The sequence below is a fragment of the Elaeis guineensis genome, chromosome 12 (genome assembly GCF_000442705.2).
Source record: "Elaeis guineensis isolate ETL-2024a chromosome 12, EG11, whole genome shotgun sequence".
Taxonomy (NCBI): domain Eukaryota; kingdom Viridiplantae; phylum Streptophyta; class Magnoliopsida; order Arecales; family Arecaceae; genus Elaeis; species Elaeis guineensis.
Window position 1 is genome coordinate 10,633,448 of NC_026004.2, and position 19,662 is coordinate 10,653,109.

A 19,662-nucleotide genomic window follows, 5' to 3' on the forward strand; every position below is an offset into this window, starting at 1 on the left:
TTATTTATTTCGTCTACTATCCATCAAGTAATATTTTTAATTTCATGGATATAAAATTCGACCATACATGTTATACTCATATTTATATTCACATATTCACTATCCAATTTATATTCATATTTATTCACAATAAATATAATATAAATTTTTACATCCAACTAATATTTATATTTATTATTATATTTATTAAATAAAAATAAATATAGATATGAATATATCAAAATTTGATTTTTTTTTAATCCTATTTTATCCATTCCTTGAGAGTGCTTTAACAGTTTTGAAAAGAAGGAAAAGAGATAATTCTATAATTCTGGATAATAGAGATTTTACTTGTAATCATGCGACCAAATAAGTTTATCTATTATCCGGATTTTTTTGGGATTAAATATTCCTCTTCTGAAATGATTTAACTTATTCGAAAAATAAGAAGAATTAGTACAAAGGTGCCCGGCACAATCCGTCGGTCCCACCCCTCACGTGCGCAACCACCGCTCACCCGCCACGTCATCGATCCGCACCAAACCACCCCAACCTATGAGTATCGTCCATCACAAATCCAACCGCTACAAACACCCCTCCCACGGATCGACTCCCCTCCCCCTTCCCCCACCTAAATCCACAGTATCCCCGCCCCCGCTCGAATCCCCTATAAAATCCCCTCACCCGGATCCTCAAATGTCGCGTCCAAATCCCTAATTTCTTATCCCAGGCGACAGAGAAGCAATTTTTTTGTGCACCTTTTCCCTCTGCATTCTACCTCGATCGACGCCATGTCGGGCCGCGGCAAGGGAGGAAAGGGCTTGGGCAAGGGCGGGGCGAAGCGCCACCGCAAGGTTCTCCGCGACAATATCCAGGGCATCACCAAGCCGGCGATCCGCCGCCTCGCCCGCCGCGGTGGCGTGAAGCGGATCAGTGGCCTTATCTACGAGGAGACCCGGGGAGTCCTCAAGATCTTCCTCGAGAACGTCATTCGCGACGCCGTCACCTACACCGAGCACGCCCGCCGGAAGACCGTCACCGCCATGGACGTTGTCTACGCCCTCAAGCGTCAAGGCAGGACCCTCTATGGCTTCGGCGGGTGAGCTCCTACTGGGACTGGGACGGGGTGGTGGGATTGGATGTGGTTGGGGTTTGTGGGAGTGTTAGGGTTTCATGCGGGTTTATCCGTGTTTTGGCTGTAAATCCTCTTGCGTCTGTTATGGGATAGAAAAGATGCAAACTTTTTAAGTTATGGAATGGAACTTTGAAGCTTTGCTTGAAGAATTTTTTTTACTTACATATACTCTCGTTTCTTCTGACTGTCATAAATTAGTGTGGTTTGTGGATTTGGTTGCTAAATCTGGCTGAGAAGTGGAATGGAATGGATGAAGGTGGGGTTTTGTGATTGAAATCTTAACTGTATTGAGTTGTTGTCTGGAATGGATGTTTGTGTTGGTGCTTCTTCTCCATTGCTTTTCTTCAGCCAAGGAGCAGGTTCGTCTTCTAGTTTCTCTATAGATTGCTACAAGCTCGTGTCTATCTAAATTAGGTTTTCTTAATCCATATTTCAGTGGTTGATTTCTTTATTGCATCGCTATTGGATGTCCGGCATTTATAATTTACTAATGGTGCTTGTAAAGGTGAAGTGGTGGTTTGTGTTAGTCTGGTTATTTCTCCTTATTTGGTATTTGCAATGGTTAATTGTTCCATGATCATGATGATCAGGCAGAGACTGCTTTGCATTTCTTTTTGTGGTTAGAAAGATTCTTAATTTGTCCATTTAAACCTATGAAAGTATATATTAAACGTAGTTCCTTGTGGCTGTGTGTGGTAAATGTCTGTTCAATGAGGTTTTTGTGAAGAAAACATTGAGATGATCAAATGGATGGCATGTCAATTTTGATTCTAGTATGATGTGATTAATCTACACGTATCAAGAGCATTTAGTTGCAAACCAAAGTGGATCAAAGATTATCTTTTTAGTAGATAGAATAGAGTTACTAGACTGGTTGTTGTTGTATATAATCTTGTTGTCACACAGTGTTATGATAAATCAATTAAATTACGTGAAGCTGAAGAAAACTTCTCTGGTTGTTGGAAATGGATGTGTTGAAGGGATATTGTGGTCATTACATTTATGAATGGATTTTGAAATTTAGTACCAGTTTTGTGGCATTACTTGCTTATCCTACACTTTTGAAGTAAGTTCTATCTGATATACTGCATTCGGTATGGAGCTCTGTGAAGTATAATTGTTCTAAGACAATGTGATCCCAAGTTTACCGATTACAATATGGACTTCTCACTGAAATGACTACTGATTCAGACAATTCCTCCTTCAAAAGGATTATCTTTGCCCGATTCTTTTGTGCACTTATAATTATATCCATTTGGTTTTGCTCTGAATCTTTCATGTTCTTTGGCATTGAGGATTTCAACAAGTTCTTTCATCTTTTCCGGAGCAACTTTTTCCCCAACCTGCTGCTTTGTGAGAGATAGCCCTGTGTTCATGCTGACCAATGTCTGTGTGTTCAACCAACGCTGAAGGCATAAAGCATCGTGAACCACCTACCCGTGTGCCAGGTTTTTGTGTGCTGCCAAGTGTAAAATGTGAAAATGGGCAATAAAGCCTTCATGAACCACCTACCCCTGGGTATGGCACACAAAAACCTGGTTTGGCGCTTGTCTGTGGTAAGTAGGGATACATGAAGCAGTAATCTTTCAGGAAACTGGTTATCTTGCGAGGCAGTAATGGACTATGACTGGAGCAAGTTGCAGCATCATCATTCCATGTATCATGGTGCCTTGCTTTCCAAAAGCCTATGAATTAAGCTTTTTGTCTAGCTGTTGCAGAACAATTTTTTTCATACTTATGTTATATGCTGCACAACAGGTATGACGCAGTGTCAAATATTTTCATACTTATGTTTTTAACAAGTACTGCTAAATCAGCACAGCTGATTGACCTAAACTTTCCTTTTGCCATCTCAAGCCTCTCAATTCCTGATTTGACATTTTGGCTGTTGAAGTGTTAACCACAAACAAGGAAATTCCTGCAGTGGAAACAACCAAACAGACTCTGCAGCTCCATTTCCTCTTCATAAGCTAAGAATTCCTATTTTTGTCAACAGATTGGAGTAGAAGTGCATTTCTTTGCTAACTATTTGAATGTGGTGGGATCAAATACAAGGTCCAATTCAGAAAAATTAAACAGAGATCGTGATCCCTAATGAATTCTAACACTAATATCAGTCTTATGTTGCAGGTATACTCGATAATTCCCTTGTATCTTCAATTATAAACAGGGTAAGAACCGCCTAACTTAGCATCTATTTGGGGGTATGTTCCTTAGTACGAGTTTGTTTTTGCTGTTAAAAGCTATTTCATGGATCGAGTTTCTGAGAAAATTCAAAGTGGTTGCTGAATGCTGTAGAAATTATTGAGAATGCTTATAGATAGAACCTTCGGTGCACTCTACCTTATTTTGATTCTTGCATTGCTGGGCAAACTGAACAACGAGTAGCTAAATGCGACATAAAATGATGCTTATAACAACATGACTCTTGTTGTGGCCAATCTCTTCGTCGTCTGATCGTCGGAAATGAGCATTCGTAAAAAAATCCACACTGACCGGAGATACCTCCGGCGGAGATCCTCCGACGGTCAAGTCAGAGAGGAGACTAGGCAACAGTAGAAAAGAATCAGAGAAACTCAGCGAGAGAGAGAGGATTAGAGAGAGAGAGAGTGGGTCCAAGGGCTTTTTTCAGAACCTCCCCGCAGCACTGTTGCCTTCTCCGTTTTATAGTAGAGCGCGGCGTGGTGCCGCCATTAATGGCGCAGACAACTGGGGGAGTTGTCAAATCATCAGAGGCTGTCAGAATCGCCGCGGACTGTCAAGTCACCGTGAGCTGTCAAATCGCTGGGATTAATCTATGTCCTTGGCAGGACAATGCCCCAGGGCGGCTATGCTGCATGTCCTTGCCAGGACAGCGACCCACAGCAGTCGTACGGTGTTTGAGGGAGCCGACCGATCATACGTTGGCATTTGATTGCGGGACGTCAGGTGAAGATCCGGGAACATCATTGGATGGTCTGGCGCATTACGAGAATTGGACATCGGCCACCATCTCCGCCTGACAGTGAATCGGTAGAGTCGGGCTCCGCCGTTCGGTTAATCGGAAATAGAATGAGTCCGCCCGATCGATATACCTTCGGTCGGACAGTGTCGACAGTCATCGGTTGGTACGGTCGGTAGAGTCAGGCGTCGGTCAGACAGGTCCGAAGATGAGTTGGTGTGAAAGAGATCGATCGGTATATTCCAACAACTTTTTTGCCAGAAATCAAGCTAAATTGCAGTGAATGCTGAGGTTGTTATTGTCTTTATTTATTTCTTTGTTCGGGTTTCTGTTTCGTGTTCTTATTGCTTCAATGGGTAGCTATATGTAGTCTTGTTTCTTATTACTAGATTCTGCTGAGAAACGTAAAAATCATACCTACTGCTGGAGTGCTGAGTTGCTACTTGCTCAGTTTATGGGCGGCGCACTTGCATTATACAACTGCAAGTAAGCAAACACTTAAGATTTCATCCATGCATGGCATGTAACATTAACTTCGATTCAAGTTACAAGTAGATTTTACTCAAAAAAAAAAAGAAAAGAAAAAAAAGAAAGCTTTGGAGGGCAGATTTGATTTATTAAGTTCATATATATGAATTCAGTACTTTTACTGTATGAATTATGAGTTCATTTATTCTATGCGATGATTTATTTTATGAAAATGATAAAAATAAATATTAGGTCTTCTTTGTGTCAATTATGGGCAGATCTTTTTTTTTTTTTATAAAATGATAAAAAAAATACAAATACATGAACTATGACCAGATTTATTTATGTAGCTTTTTGAAAAATTGATCAGAAATAAATCTTAAGTGTTATCTGAAATATGAGTACAATTGTTTATGATTAATGATAAACAAATTAAAAAATTGTGGAGAAAAGATAAAAATTTTGTGTTGAGACTGGGATTTGAACCCACGCCCTTTCGGACCAGAACCTTAATCTGGCGCCTTAGACCAACTCGGCCATCTCAACTACATTTATGGTGCATACATACATTTATCTTTCTACAACTACGCACCCACAAAATTCTAGGATGAAGAACATTACTTCAAGCAATGGTGGTAGGGTCCCAACATTAACGTTATTCCAATGGTTAAGGTGATGTGATGGACTTTATTTTTTTTTTTTCATCTGTCTAGGTGCGTTTATAGAGGTGACATGAATTAGGCCTGTCCCAAATTGACATCTTCCACTGGCCTGGCATTGCCAAGTGTGACATACTGTGATTTGAGTGTGGTTTTGTAAAGTTTCCACATGATTGTTGATATATATATATATATATATATATATTATTTTACATGTGGTCTGATACTATTCTTCATGATCCGGCATGATTCTTAGCTTGTTTAAAGTATAGCAAAATTGCTAAGCAGGGAGAACATACGGAATTCCTTCGTGGTTTCCGCAGCCAAGACAAAAGGCTTTGTTCATAACAACCAAGATCCAATACTAGTAGTCGAGCATATCAGAAAATGATTATTTTTAAAACTAATTCCATAATGTATTATTATGGTCTGATCACGTCTTTACTTTGTTATGATAGAGGTAGTGTAGCATCCATATAATTTTGGAACCCCAATCACAGTAGATATTTATTGGTAAAACGTACAATATTTCTATGAGTGCTTATAAGTTGAAAAATTAGAATCTCGTTGTCTTGCAATTTCTCGAGGAGGCGGTGTCATAATTCTAACATCGATGAAATAAGTTGGTCTTAAGTCAGACCTCAAGTCTAAATCAGAGGCGGCTCAACATATTTGGAAGCCTAAAGCTAAAAACTAAAATATAATTATTTAATTAAAATTTATATAAATTTTTTATTAAAATTTTATTTTTTTAATTTTTTGAGATACAAAATTTTTAATTAAATTTTTATAATCAAGTTCTCCTAATATTTTTTTTTTCAATTGACAATATAGCCAATCCATTTAATCTTTCTTGAGACATTGTTGATCTTAAGTAAGATTTTATTAATTTTAATTTTGAAAAACTTCTTTCTGCCGAAGCAACACTTACTGAAATTGTTAACATTATTCTAAAAGTAATATATATATTTGGAAAAGAGTCGAATCATCTTATATAATTAAGTATATCCATTGGACTGTTATCTTCTACTTGTATAATTTTTTTTAAAATTTTTAGTTCTAAAAATAAATCTAAACCATCAATATCAGAGTAGTTATTATATTTTAAAGAACACTCAAGATTAAGACAATATTCTTTCAAACTATCATTATCTAATGACTTCAATTTTTTACCACTAAATAAAAAATCAAAAATATTTATATATATTTTAAATTGTTCCAATCTATTTTGAAGTAAAAAAATTGCTTGATCTACTATATATAAGAAATAATCAATTCTAAATAATTCTTCAAGAGATTTTGTTATTTTATTGTCAACATTCTCATTAAATTGTTTCTTTCTGCGAATGATATGCTTATCATGAAATTTAGGTTCTATTTTCATTTCAGATGTAATTTCTTTAGAAGAAATCATAGCGGATGCAAATCCATCTTCTCTATATTTTTTTTTTAAAAAAAGAAGACCTTTTAATTGTTCCATAGCAATATCAATATGCATATCTGTTGATTGTAAACTTTTGCTAACTGAGTTAACAGTAAATAATATATCATACCAAATAGTCATGCCCAATAAAAACTCAAAATTTTCAAACTCATATGTTGCTAAGCAATTAGCTTCGCTTTTAGTTTTAGGATTTTCACTAACTTCTGCTAATTTCAATAAAGCATCTCTTATTTATGGAGCTTGAAATCTTATTGCTTTAATACTTTTAATATGACTTTCCCAACGTATTTGTGATAATGATTTAAGAGTTAGACTAGAAATATTATCTTACAAAATTTTTTATTATTTAGTAAAAGAAGAAAATAGTGAATAGATACGTTGTACCACTCTAAAAAATGATATAGCTTTAGTACAAGAACTAGCCATATCACAAAGTACTAAATTTAGACTATGACAACCACATGGTGTATAAAAGAATCTAGGATTTATATCTAAAATTTTTTTTTGCATTCCTTGCTGTTTGCCCTTCATATTAGATCCATTATCATATCCTTGTCGTCTTAAATTATTAATATCAAGTCCAATATGTTTTATTTCATCCATAATGACATCAAAAAGATCTTTTCCAGTTATATCATCTACTTTTAAGAATTCAAAAAAATATTTCATAATTTTGATTGGACTTGATGAAATATCTACACATCGCAATATAAAAGATATTTACTCTTGATGACTTGTATCTGGAGTGCAATCAAGTATTATTGAAAAATATTTTGCTTCTAAATTTTTTTTAATAATTTTATTTTTAATTTCATTTGCTAACAAATATCTCAATTCATTTTGTACATTATGTCCAAGGTAATGGGTATGAATTTTATCATCTTTAATATGTCGAATATGTTCTTGCATTATCGGATCGAATTCTGCAATCATTTCAATTAGACTTAAAAAATTTTTATTATTTTTTTAATAGATCTTTTCATTTTTTTCACGAAAAGCTAAATTATTTTTACCAAGAGTTTTTACTACAGCAAAAATTCTTAATAAGATTTTTTTTCAATATTTTTCATCTTTATTTATCTGTTCTTGAATACTTTTATCAATTGTTTTATTTTTCAATAGTCTCATTTCTAAATCAATCCATGAACACATATTAATAACATGCTCATTACTCATCTCATGACTCTTAAGTTTAGCACTAAGATTTCTCCAATCTCTACTACCAACATTAGCTAGTTTACTTATACTAGAAGCAGAATTAAATAATTTATAACAAAAATAAAATACTCTATCTAAGTCTTTTGAATAAACTAGCCATCTTCTTTCATGCTTCTCTCCGTTTATCAACTTTTGAATATAGTGTGTAGTAGAAAAATATCTTGAAAATTCATCTTTAGGAAAATCTATATCATCAATTCTAATTGGACCTTTTTCTACTAATAAATCTCTCAAATTTGTATCAATATTTATCCATTGACTTGGATCATAAATATTTTTAGGAATGCAATCATTTAAATTAACCGATTGATTCTCTTCACTATGACTTTGAAGATTATCTTGAATATCTTTGTTGACTTTTTTTTTGTTCTAATATTTCATTATCATTTAATTTTAAAATATTATTAACTTGTTCATTTAAAGAATATTCATCAATATTTTTTAATTTATTATTTTTATTACTTATAAAAAATTTATCGAGAGCTCCTTTTTGAGATTGTATTAAACTTTTAATTCTTCTTTTTTTTTGAAGCTTCGAATAATCAGATTCATATTTTCGAGTTGACATATTTAAATTCTTATTATGAATTATCAAAAAGATATAACTATTATAATTATTTTATATTTCTTAAATAGCCAATACAATACAAGATCAACAATCAAAATTTTTAATTCAATGAATCAAATATTAAATAAAATAAAAATAATATATAATAATATAATATAAATTTTAAATTAAATAAAAAATAGATAAAGATTAGAATAATAGTACCCGATTGTTCAATGCAGATTGCAAATGAGAATAATAGCACCTGATTGTTGAATGCTGTGTAAAATATGGAGCATCCACTGCAACACTATTCCATAATATTTTTATCAATTATCTAAATATAATAATATTAAAAAAAAGTAACTCGGGTTAATTTTATAAAAGAAAGAAAATGATCGTTATTGAAAAAAACTTACCATTGTACCAGATTAATTACCCGCTGTTAATCTGAAAGCCGCCCGCCGTCCGCCGCCCTTTTTGTTTTTTTTGTTTTCTCCCACGCTATCTCCCACCATCCCACGCTACCTGCCCACCACATTTTCACCCATTTATAATCTGCCACGTGTTTTTGATTTTTTTAAAAAAAAATCGATGCCACAGCCCTTTCGTCTTCCACTGCTCTGTGGCTGTGACCAAACACTAGCCGATCGACCGTCGGCGACAGGCGACTTCTCACTCTCGGACCGAGTGGGAAGGGAGGACTTGGGGGCTGCGCAGGCCGCAGGATCCGACAGGGGCCAGGGAGGGGCCTTCTTCCGGGCTCCGACTTTCGAGAAACGAAAAGAAATCGTTTTCGGCGGACCGACGGCCCGCCGGCCCGGCGTACCAAGCGGGGCGGAGGGGGAGTGCCGAAAAATAAAAAAAAATGAAGAAACTTACCAGTGGAGGCCGGGGGGTGGATCGCTCACCGATGAAGGTGTGGTCCGTATGGACTGTGGAGCCGACGAGCCGTGGTGGTCCTGGACCTCCTCACCTCCTGGTGGTCTTGCCTTGCCGCTTTGCCGGTCGGGGAAGCCTTGCCGGGCCGTAGAGACCGAGACTGGTGGAGCGTGGACTTGGAGGCGGAACTGGGACGCCGGAGGTGGAGACATGGAGGCGGAGGTGGGATCGGGACGCTGGGATGCGCCGATGCGGTCATTGATGGAGCGTGGAGGCGGGATCGGGACGCCGGACAGCCAGAGGTAGGATCGGGATGCCGGGATGCAGTCATTGATGCCTGATGGAGCGTGGAGGCGGGACTGGGACGCCGGACGGCCGGAGGTGGAGGCTGAACCACGATGCCGGGATGCGAGCGAGCGGAGGGCCTCCTGGGAGTGAGGGCCTAAGGCAAGGATTTCGGTGGTCTTGCCCTTCAGCCGCCCCCGATCTAAATATTCAATTTTAGCCGGGTTTTGGACCAGGTCTGCTGAAATTGTACATTTTCTGAAAGCCCAGCCCGTGATTTCAAATTGCTCCGAAATCCATCATTCATTCACCTGCAAACTCATCCTTAGAAGGATTCACCCTCTTTCGTGCCCAACCACCGTTGGATTATCCGCTGCATAGATCTCAAAGCATTCTAAAATCCTTTATTCATCTGCCTGTGCAGATCTCAAAGCAAGCAACGAATTATCCAACGGTGATGGGAGAGAAGAAAGGCGAATCCTGCTTCATCGCCAAGGATGTACGAAAGCCGTGCACGTTGGATCACCCACTGCATGGGTCTCGACGCGCTACGAACTCCATCATTCATCCGCTGGTACAGCTCTCAAAGCGAGAAGCGAATGATCCAACGATGGATGGGCGCGGAGGAAGGTGGATCGTTCATTCAAACGGAGGATACAAGTACGATCCTTGCATGGGAGCTGACTAGACTTTAGCCAAGTGGGCCCTTCCATGTAACCATCCAATGCCCAATAAGAGCTCAACAGGAAGAAAAGACAAGAGTCCAGTGTATGACAAGACAAAAGAAAAAGGGCTTCTTTTTCTCTTTTGGTTGCTAGAGACCACTTTCTGGAAAGCGAATGACAGGATCAAAGCAGTTCATTCGCTTGCATAAAAAAAAAAAAAAGCAGTTCATTCTCCTTCTCCAAACAAGGTCTCTCTCTCTGTGTGTGTGTGTGTGTGTGTGTGTGTGTGACATCAATGGTATATTCTTGATAAAATCTCTAACTTGGTATATAATTAATGGCTTGTGGTCTCAGATTTTATAGATCAGTTCAAAGCTTTAAACTTTTGGTCCTGAGACTGCTCTTGTTATTTTTTTTTGGAGTGCAAGGCCTATTCTCCTCCTCCCTTCCCCCCTCTCGCTCGTTATCTAATTGGAGGATAGCAGCAGGTTTTGAGGAAATGGCACCTGTTGATCTGCTAATAAGAACTTTTTGTTTACTACTGTTTCAGGAGGAGGATTAGTGGGCACAGAATTGAATTGGAGATCATTTCTGAAATTGATCTCTACGAATGAGCTATGGAGTTTACCGGGTCTCAGTATCGTTTTCCATCTTTCCAGTGGTGATATCGTTATTCTCACAGCCTGAGTTTGTGTTGATTTTGATCAAATTATGAATGACAACGACCACATAAACAATATTATCAACAAACATCCTTTATCTGCTATATGTTTTAATACCAAAGTTTGAAAACAAGAAAAGAAAAAAAGAAAAAAAATTCACTCTGCCATTGCTAGCTATAAAATTGAGAACTTTATTTGCATAAAAATGTGGGATGACCTCAAAGTTGTCTCAGATGGACCCAAGCTTAACAAGTCAATCTGAGTTTGTCACGATTGATGAAAAAGGAGAGCAGATTTCTCTTCCTCTTTAAATAAAGACAAAAGAAGAACATTTATTTCTCAAAGCAAATGTAAAAACTCCATGGAATGGAAAGGTCACCTTGTAATGTATTGAGAAACAAAGCGCTTTCATCATTACGAAGGCCGCTATTTAGTCTTTGAACCTCAAGTTAGTTCTTGTTAAGAAGATATGAAGATCCCGTATGGCTTTCATCTATCACTTTACGACTCCTGGTTTATTTTTCAAATTGTTTTTTCTTTTCTTTTTACTGGAACCCACATGCTGCTTTAACTTACTTTGCTTAGAAAAACAGCTCAAAATGTGACATCACCAAGATTTCCACAGAAAAGCAAGGAATAGAGAAGAAAAGCTGCATGGTCTCCAAGAGATAATAGAAGTTCCATGGAATGTGGTCCTTGTTCTGGTGGGGGGGATATCTGGGGTTTGATGGGCTACATCTAGGTTTTGATGATTACTTCTTTAAAGCCCTCTCTTCCTACTTTGTGGTTCACTTGATACACCAAGTTGTGATATGCCTTTAAGCTATACTAATCAACTAAATCTGTAATAAAAATAATAATTAATATGCCTAAAATTGCAAAATTCTTAAGGATCCGTATATTGGATGGAATACTTTATTAAACTGAAAAAAAGAATAGAGGGATGCACCTGAAGATGCATCACAGGCTCTCTTTGCCACCATTGGAGCTGGAGGACTCTCCTTAGATAGATCTACTAAATCCAAAGGACCTCACAAATGGATTCATTCAAGCAAATACTAGTGAAGTCGATGTTTTGCGAGAAATTCTTTCAGTTGCTTCAGCTTCTCAGGAACTTTTTTTTTGTTTGAGAAAGATGAAGGCCAATCGCATATCACCATTAACCACCAGCTTTAGCTTCTCAGGGACTAGTCAATAACCCCAGCTATCATAAGTATGGACTGAGAGCAGTCCCTACTTTATGGGGCCTGTAAAAGAACGAAAAATTGATGGAAGCACAGGACTTTACCAAATGGAAGCATGGAAGAGCACAAAACTTGAGGGAGACCAGTTCACTGGAAGAGGAGTTGATGGAAGGAAAAAGATGATGGATACCCTAACACAGATAAAAATATCGATGAGGGATGCACTAAGGTAAATTTATTCTATTTTTCCCCTTTCTTGTTGCTAAATTCTGACTTGTCATCTTCAGTCCATTAAATAATTTCCTGAAAATTCATTTCATTTTTCAAATTTGATGATTGTTGAAGAAAACCAGAACACATTGATTGAGAGCATTCCTGAGAATGCAGATATTAAAAGTATGAAACTAGCTAAGATATGTTGCTACTTCTTTTTTTCATTTTTATTATTTTTCTCAGTACAGTAGATCATTGGTGGAGATGACCCCATTCATCATAAGTTGACTGCAGGAGAGGAAAATAAAAACAACAACAGCACTGACTTACATGATATCAAGAGAACATGTTCCATCTCAAGCAAATGAACTCCCCACCGGATCTATTGACATTCGCCCAAGTGGTAGCATGGCTGAAACATTTTTTCACATGTTGAGTACTTGGTAAAGGTTAGCATCCATTGGAATCCAATAGACAAATAAGACAGCATAATTAGAAAATCTGGGCCTTCTGACAAAAGATGGAGGTACGGTTTCAGTTTTTGTAAAGTTCTAGACAATATTCAGGGACGGGTTCAAGAGGACTAAGATTTCTATGAAGACATAGCGAACATCTTCCTTAGGTCATGAAGCAGTGAATGCCATGCTAAACATGAAGCCATTTTAAGGGAAGCTTTCTTCAAGTTAGCAACGCATGAAGAATGGAAAAGTTGATTAATAGATTGGGAAGATCAAGATATGGCTTCCTAATGGGAAGGAGGGGGGCATTTTCAATATATTTTTGAATGCTACTCTTTTTCTGGACCTATGAATCAGGGATTAATTAGCAGTACCTTGCCCTTGACATCATGGAACCATTTTTTTCCGCTTCATTTCTACCTCATATAAGATACAGAAAATACTGGTTAAGTTTACATATTTACATGTTATATGGACATTTCTCAAAAATAAAAAGTTGTCTGTTAAGGACTTCTAATTCTAGCAGTACTAGATATCCCATGGCAAATGTTCGGTTTTTCTATATTTTGTTTGGCCATCTGTTATAATTAATTATACTTCTGCTACCAGATTCATTTTCTGGTAGTTATTGTCTTAAAGAGGCTGATGTAGAATGGCCTACACCAAGAAATGAATACACTGTATGGAACAAATTGTAAATATGTGGTTGGAACTTGGATATTGCTAAGTTAGTTGATGAGTCATGCAAATGTAAATACAAAAGAAAATTTAATGAAAAGTTCAATAAATAAACGATTTTTATTCTGTTATTCTTGGTTATGAAATGATGAATTCATCTTCTTTTTGATTCGTCAAATCCTATGGAAGAGAACTGGTGTGCTAATTTTGAAATTACCAGCACCATTTCAGAATCACAGAATTGTGAACACATTGTTCTTTTATAGTTTCAAAAAAGCAAAATACAAGCATGTGTTCAACTTATTTTGTATGTCACAAGGAACAAAAAGAAGGAAGAACAAAGTGAAGGAAGTTTTTATATTTAGTTATCCGATATATTTTCCACAAAATACAAGCTGGTGGTCCCAGACACGATCAAACCCAACTTTGAAGATCCAAGCAATCTCCTCCTAAGGAGATGTAATTAATATGAATATTTGCATTATTACATTAAAAATTATACTCCAAGCATGTTATTTACCACCCAATACCATATCCCAAGCAAGGAAAAAAAAAAAAAAAGGATGGAAAAGACGAGGAAGAAAAAGAAGCCTATTGATTAGCAATTGCCACACATGATGGGTCCTGACCACCTTCATTGCTTGACATACTACACCATGCATCATCAGTAATGAATTGCATCCATGCATCATCTTTGTCTTCCTCGTCGATGCAGGATGACGATCCCACAGGCACATCAGGTGACATGGTCTCATACTCAGCTAGTACTCCTTGGGAGCCCTCCACCAATGCTAAGCTACATTGCCCCTGCTCTTCCACTTCTGTGCAAACCACATTTTTTTTGAAGACTCGGCACAATGCATACGAGTCCTGAGAAGAAGTGAAGAGGAAAGAAAGAAAAGAGAGGGGGAAAGAAAACAATTCAGACATTCTCGCCGACTCGCACTAAAATCTGTGCCATATGCACATTCATAAGCAAATCTATATCTATGCTGCTTTCATGCATATGAATAATGTTCTCTATATTTACCCCCCCCAAAAAAAAAAAGAAAAAGAATAATGTTATCTACACGGAGAAACAGTGATAGTCTTAACCATGGCTATACCAAGAAAGAGTAGCTGGAGATTGTTGTTAATCCTCTAGGAGATGAACAGAAGGGTTAGAATTATGAACCATGTAATCATAGTTTATTCTCCTGTTTTGGCCTAAATAAGGACTGGATATATATATATATTTTAAAAACTTTTACTGTTATTATGATTATTACTATCAATTTATTCATTCCATAAGATAATAAACTAATTGATTATCCTTCTGATTAGAAATGAAAATGAAAAAAAAAAGGAGGATCCTATCATGCAGAGGAACCCATCAGTCATTCATTAGGATTTTTTTTCCTTTTTTTTTTTTTTTTCTTTTTGATGAAGTCATTCATTATTCATTAAGATTTCACAGGTAATTATGATGCACCTTGTTGAAGATTATGAAGTGGTGGGATTAGTGCCTAGTAAAGATGAGACACATACATAGAATGGATTCACGATTGATGAGATCCAAGAATTAAATATCTTGGATACGTTAATGTGGGGCTGGGATGAGCAATTATCTGATTAATTTGATAGGGAGAAGGAATAAGGGTGAGAGGATCTGGCTGGATGCTGGGCAGTTGGGGAATAAAGTGAAAAGCTACCGACACCATTGGGCACCTTGAGGGATACCTTTGCTTTAATGCAGCATCAGCATGCACCCCTATGTGGATTATGTCTGGTCTTAGTAAAAAAGTGAGTACACCAACAGACAAATATAATGACAGAATGAACTCTTAGGATGGAGAGAATGATATTTTTGTCTTATGTTAGATATTGAAAGCAACCTAGATATTTGTCTCATTGGAATAAATCTGAAGGACCTGGGACCAGATGAAGAAAGGAATATAATACTGGATCAAAAGCAAGAGAAGGAAGGGGAAACCCTAACTTTCCATGCACTCCATGCATAACCCACGTAGGATCTCTCCTTTTTCCATTTTCCTTGAAGCTCAAAAAACTGAGACCTCTAAGATCTGCACTTAGTATTTAACCGGGTTATTTGTAGGCATTAGTTATAAGCTGAATATATATTTTGATTTGAAAAATGGAAAAGATGGGGACAGTCTTGGACATCTAACACCAATGCCAAGTTTAAATTTCCCAAATGTAGTCATCCAAATGCTCAGTGGATGTTGGCAAACATGGAGGGAGGGAGTGTCTGCTAAAGAAAAGCAATAGAGAAACAGGTGCAGGACCAATGCCATGAGAAAAAGAAGCAACAAAGTCTAGGGGTGATCTTTAATTCAACAATGTAAAATCTCATTTTGAAATGAATGGTGACAGAAAATATTTTGCTAGGAGTAATCCCAATGAACAATTGCTTAGAAGAAAAAACATAGTAATCGCTCAGCCATTAGAGAGAGAAGAAAGTCCTACACATTGGCAGAAGAAATGCAGCCCTAGGGTGAAGTCTTGATGGTTTATCCTTATATAAAATCGTTGTCTATATTGTTTGATAGTAATAAATTATGATAGCTTAAGATGATGAAGGTACCACCTGAATTCCCATGGTGTCCTCACACTCCTTGTCATCGAGACGGTACTCATGCATCACCCAGTCTGTTCTGATCCCCTGTGGAGCTCGACCTTTATAATATACCAATGTTTTCTTCATACCAATAGCTCGATTCTGATAGCAAACTCTCCGGTCTTTCCCTGTCGACTTCCAGTATCCTGCTCGTGTTGCACGATTGGTGCGAAAGCCATTAGGGTACTTCCGATCTCTTGGCCCAAAAAAATACCACTCTGGATCCCTACTAGGCAAGAATGATTTCTCTGCAAAAATACATGACGCAAACTCACATTTCGCACCACAAAAAAGGGAAAAGAAGAATGAAAAGGAGATAGACTGGGAAGATGACCTTGAGATGAACCCAGTTTTTTACAGTTTAGAACAGTCAACACAAAGATAATAGATATTATTTGAGAAAGTATTTGGTCACAAACCTGCTAATTCCCATGGTTCACACTTGTAAAGGTCCACTTCAGGGATTATATCAAGCTCAATCTTAAGCCCATGAATCTTCCTCTTGAGGTAGTAATTTACCAGCTCCTCGTCGGTCGGGTGGAACCTAAAGCCGGGCGGTAGACCAACCGGAGCCATCTGCTTCCCTCCTCAGGCCTCTCTTTGTTCTCCTCTCTTTCCACTCCAAAGACCACCTCAACCGCCTTCTCCTTTGCCTTTAGTCCCCTTATAAAATGATTCAAACTCTGTCCTCCAAGTAGTTTTCACTTTCTCTTTTTCAGATTCTGCACAAGCTTGTCTCTTTACAACCTCTAGACTATCTATCATCACACCAACCTTTTTCTACCTTAGCTCTCTCTGACCACCATTGGTTTGACATTGCACATGGCTGTAAACTAGCATTTTGTACGATATAATGCATGAGTTTCACACACTATTTTCTGTTGAAGACATGGAATCATCTACTACTAAGTGAAACCCGTGGCTTATCTAAGATTTAGCTGTGCGACGATGTTATATCTGGACATTATGAAGAGGCTTGCATCATAGCTCACTTTCAACACCTGCTGTCATCGACTCGATAATGTGAACTTTTTCATCGTAATGGGCCATGATGTTCTGTCAGCTTTAGAAGTCTTGAGGGTGAAGGGGAAAACCTAAAGATTTGCTGTTGCTTCTTTTCTTTTGGAGTTCTTTTCTTTAAGGCGATTTTTATTCTATCCATGCCTTTTTGTGTAAAAATTATTACCAAATAAGAAGAAAAACCAGCTAAATGAATACAAAACTGGTCTTTACATGTCTTGGGATTTGCATTATAAAATCAGAAAAGGAAAAGAGAAGAAAAGAAAAGGCCACTAGATTGAATCTGGTGTAGTTGTCAGGCTTGTGTGATTGGCAGGACAGAGCACTTCTTTTTGACTTAAAATTCTATAAAAAGAATGATCAAGTGCCATCAATTATGATGATAAAACAGGATTGTCAAATCTATTATATTTACTCTAACAGATCGTCATAATCATACACTTTACTTTCTGTATTCTCATTTTATTTACATTTGATGGGTCAGTTTCTTGGTTAGAATCTTGCATCCATTTTTGAGACTTTAAAGTCTAGAGTCCTTTGAGTTTCTTTCATCTTATTTAAAATCTTGAATCCATTTTTGAGTCTTTTAAGCTTAATTTCATGGTGAAGAAACTTAATGCTATCAACATGATGCTCTACAAGAGATAATTTGATGTTGAAATGTTTAGATGCATCAGCTTAAAATGCAAGAGTGCATTGAGATGAAATTCCGGGACTTCCTCTTTCCTGCTAATCTGTTTGCCATTTTAGCATTGCTTCTTCATGTCTATCAATCTAATGATTTTTTATCTAAATTTCTCCTAACTTCCATAATATTTTTTTCCAAGAAGAAAATCACATGATTTTTGGTTACCAAATATTTAACATCCTCAGGTCTGATGTCTAGTGATATTAAAGTTCTCAAGCTACAACTATGACATAATCTGATCAAACTCCTCAGTTTATTTTCTGATGTAATATCAGAAGAATATTATGTTCTGTTGGTCGCTGTAAATTTGCCATTCTCATTCTCATCTCTATTACTGCAAACTATTTATAGATATTTTATTTGATATGGAATAATTTCCACATGACTACGTGATTATCTTATTTATCTGATCATTAAATAAATAAATAACCGTAGTTTGGTCTGTGCAATGCACGTGAAACGTACTATAGATGACTGTGATCCCCCAATTTGATTAATATTTTTAATTATTTATGTAACTTGATAATATAAACACTTCCACTTTTTGGCAGCATACTTCTTTCATTCCTTCATCTCAGAACTAAATTAAGGGACCGATATATCTATCTAAAATGGAAGTACCTATAGAGGTTTGGAGACAGACTATACTCCAAGGCGGAGCCTCATGGATGCAATCAGGAATTTCAGTTTAGTAGTAGGCTGGATAATTTACGATTGACAGCTAACATGCAGCAAAAATTGTGATAATTCTCTCTTTTTTTAAAGAAAATCCAACATTCACATGATTATGGCATTTTTGTACACCAAAAGAAGAAATTGAAATGATAAGTGCAAAATAAAGCTGATTTACTTATTACACTATGTAACAATTTCCTGCAAGATATACCCGAGTGCCCTCAAACGGGACCAACCAGTTCTAATGACTCATGCAAGCTCCAATGGTGAATGCTTAGCAGAATTGACGCCTTATTGTATCAAGTTTATACTGAAAAATATTATTTGCCACCCAATATCAACCAAAGAAAATATATATAGTAGAGGAACAAGAACCTCTCAATTAGCAAAATCCATGGAAGAAGGGTCTTCAGTGACCTCATTGCCTGATACATTAGAGCACCAGGCGTATTCAGAGATGAATTGCATCCATGCATCATCTTTGTTATCCTTAACTAAGCATGACGTACAATAATCCCACAGACACATCTGGTGTCAGTCTTGGATTCGCTGGTGATCATTCCTTGGTTGCCATCCATCAAAATTATTCTGTGTTGTCCTTGCAATTATTTTCTGCACACACCACATTTTTCTTGAAAACTCAACACGGTGTATGCATGTCCTGTGAAAGAAAAAGAAAAGAAAAAAATATCGATCCAACCACTTACGACAATTAATACGTATTGATGTCTATGTACAAAGTATCATAACTGTAACTACTTGTGTCGTATTGCATGTTATGTATACTTGCAATTCTTAACAGGCCCATTTATGAGGAGAACTTGTGGGGGCTTTAGCCATGGCCATTCTCTCATCGGTAATTCCAGCATCAAAGGCTTATTATTTTGGTTGAACTTTATTTCCCATATATTCCCTAAATGATTACTGTGGCATATTTTTTTTGGGTTTGACATCTGAAAACTAGGACTCCAACAATCAAAGCTCAACCATTTAAACTGCCTCTTGGAAGAACAAAGAAACTTGATCGAACAAGTAATCTCAAAAGGCCTCATTTGGGAGCACAGCAACTAGTCATTCAATAGAATAGATGTTAGATACTTGCATAAAGTTGATATAAAGTTGGATTAGAATACATGAAATCCGAGGTTTGCTTTGTCTGAATGCACAAAGAAATAACTAACCATGAATTTAGTGTTATTATTTGAAGAAGAAGACTAGAATTAGAATCTTGCAGGCTGTGGGCA

General features: G+C 36.8%; 2 protein-coding genes and 1 non-coding gene across 3 annotated transcripts; 1 reads left to right on the top strand and 2 right to left on the bottom strand.

The window, feature by feature from the left end:
- Nucleotides 1-662: 662 nt before the first annotated feature.
- On the top strand, nucleotides 663-1,276 carry LOC105055256 (histone H4). Its single transcript, XM_010937029.4, has one exon. It carries the CDS (start codon nucleotides 771-773, stop codon nucleotides 1,080-1,082), a length of 312 nt encoding a protein of 103 aa, XP_010935331.1. The 5' UTR covers nucleotides 663-770; the 3' UTR covers nucleotides 1,083-1,276.
- Nucleotides 1,277-4,988: 3,712 nt separating this feature from the next.
- TRNAL-AAG (transfer RNA leucine (anticodon AAG)) lies at nucleotides 4,989-5,069 on the bottom strand. Its single transcript has one exon. It is a non-coding gene; the product is annotated as a tRNA-Leu (tRNA).
- Nucleotides 5,070-13,808: 8,739 nt separating this feature from the next.
- On the bottom strand, nucleotides 13,809-16,655 carry LOC105055255 (NAC domain-containing protein 54). Its single transcript, XM_010937028.4, has 3 exons — nucleotides 16,455-16,655; nucleotides 16,006-16,283; nucleotides 13,809-14,288 (listed from the first exon to the last, which is right to left on the bottom strand). Exons 1-3 carry the CDS (start codon nucleotides 16,609-16,611, stop codon nucleotides 14,010-14,012), a joined length of 714 nt encoding a protein of 237 aa, XP_010935330.1. The 5' UTR covers nucleotides 16,612-16,655; the 3' UTR covers nucleotides 13,809-14,009.
- Nucleotides 16,656-19,662: the final 3,007 nt, after the last annotated feature.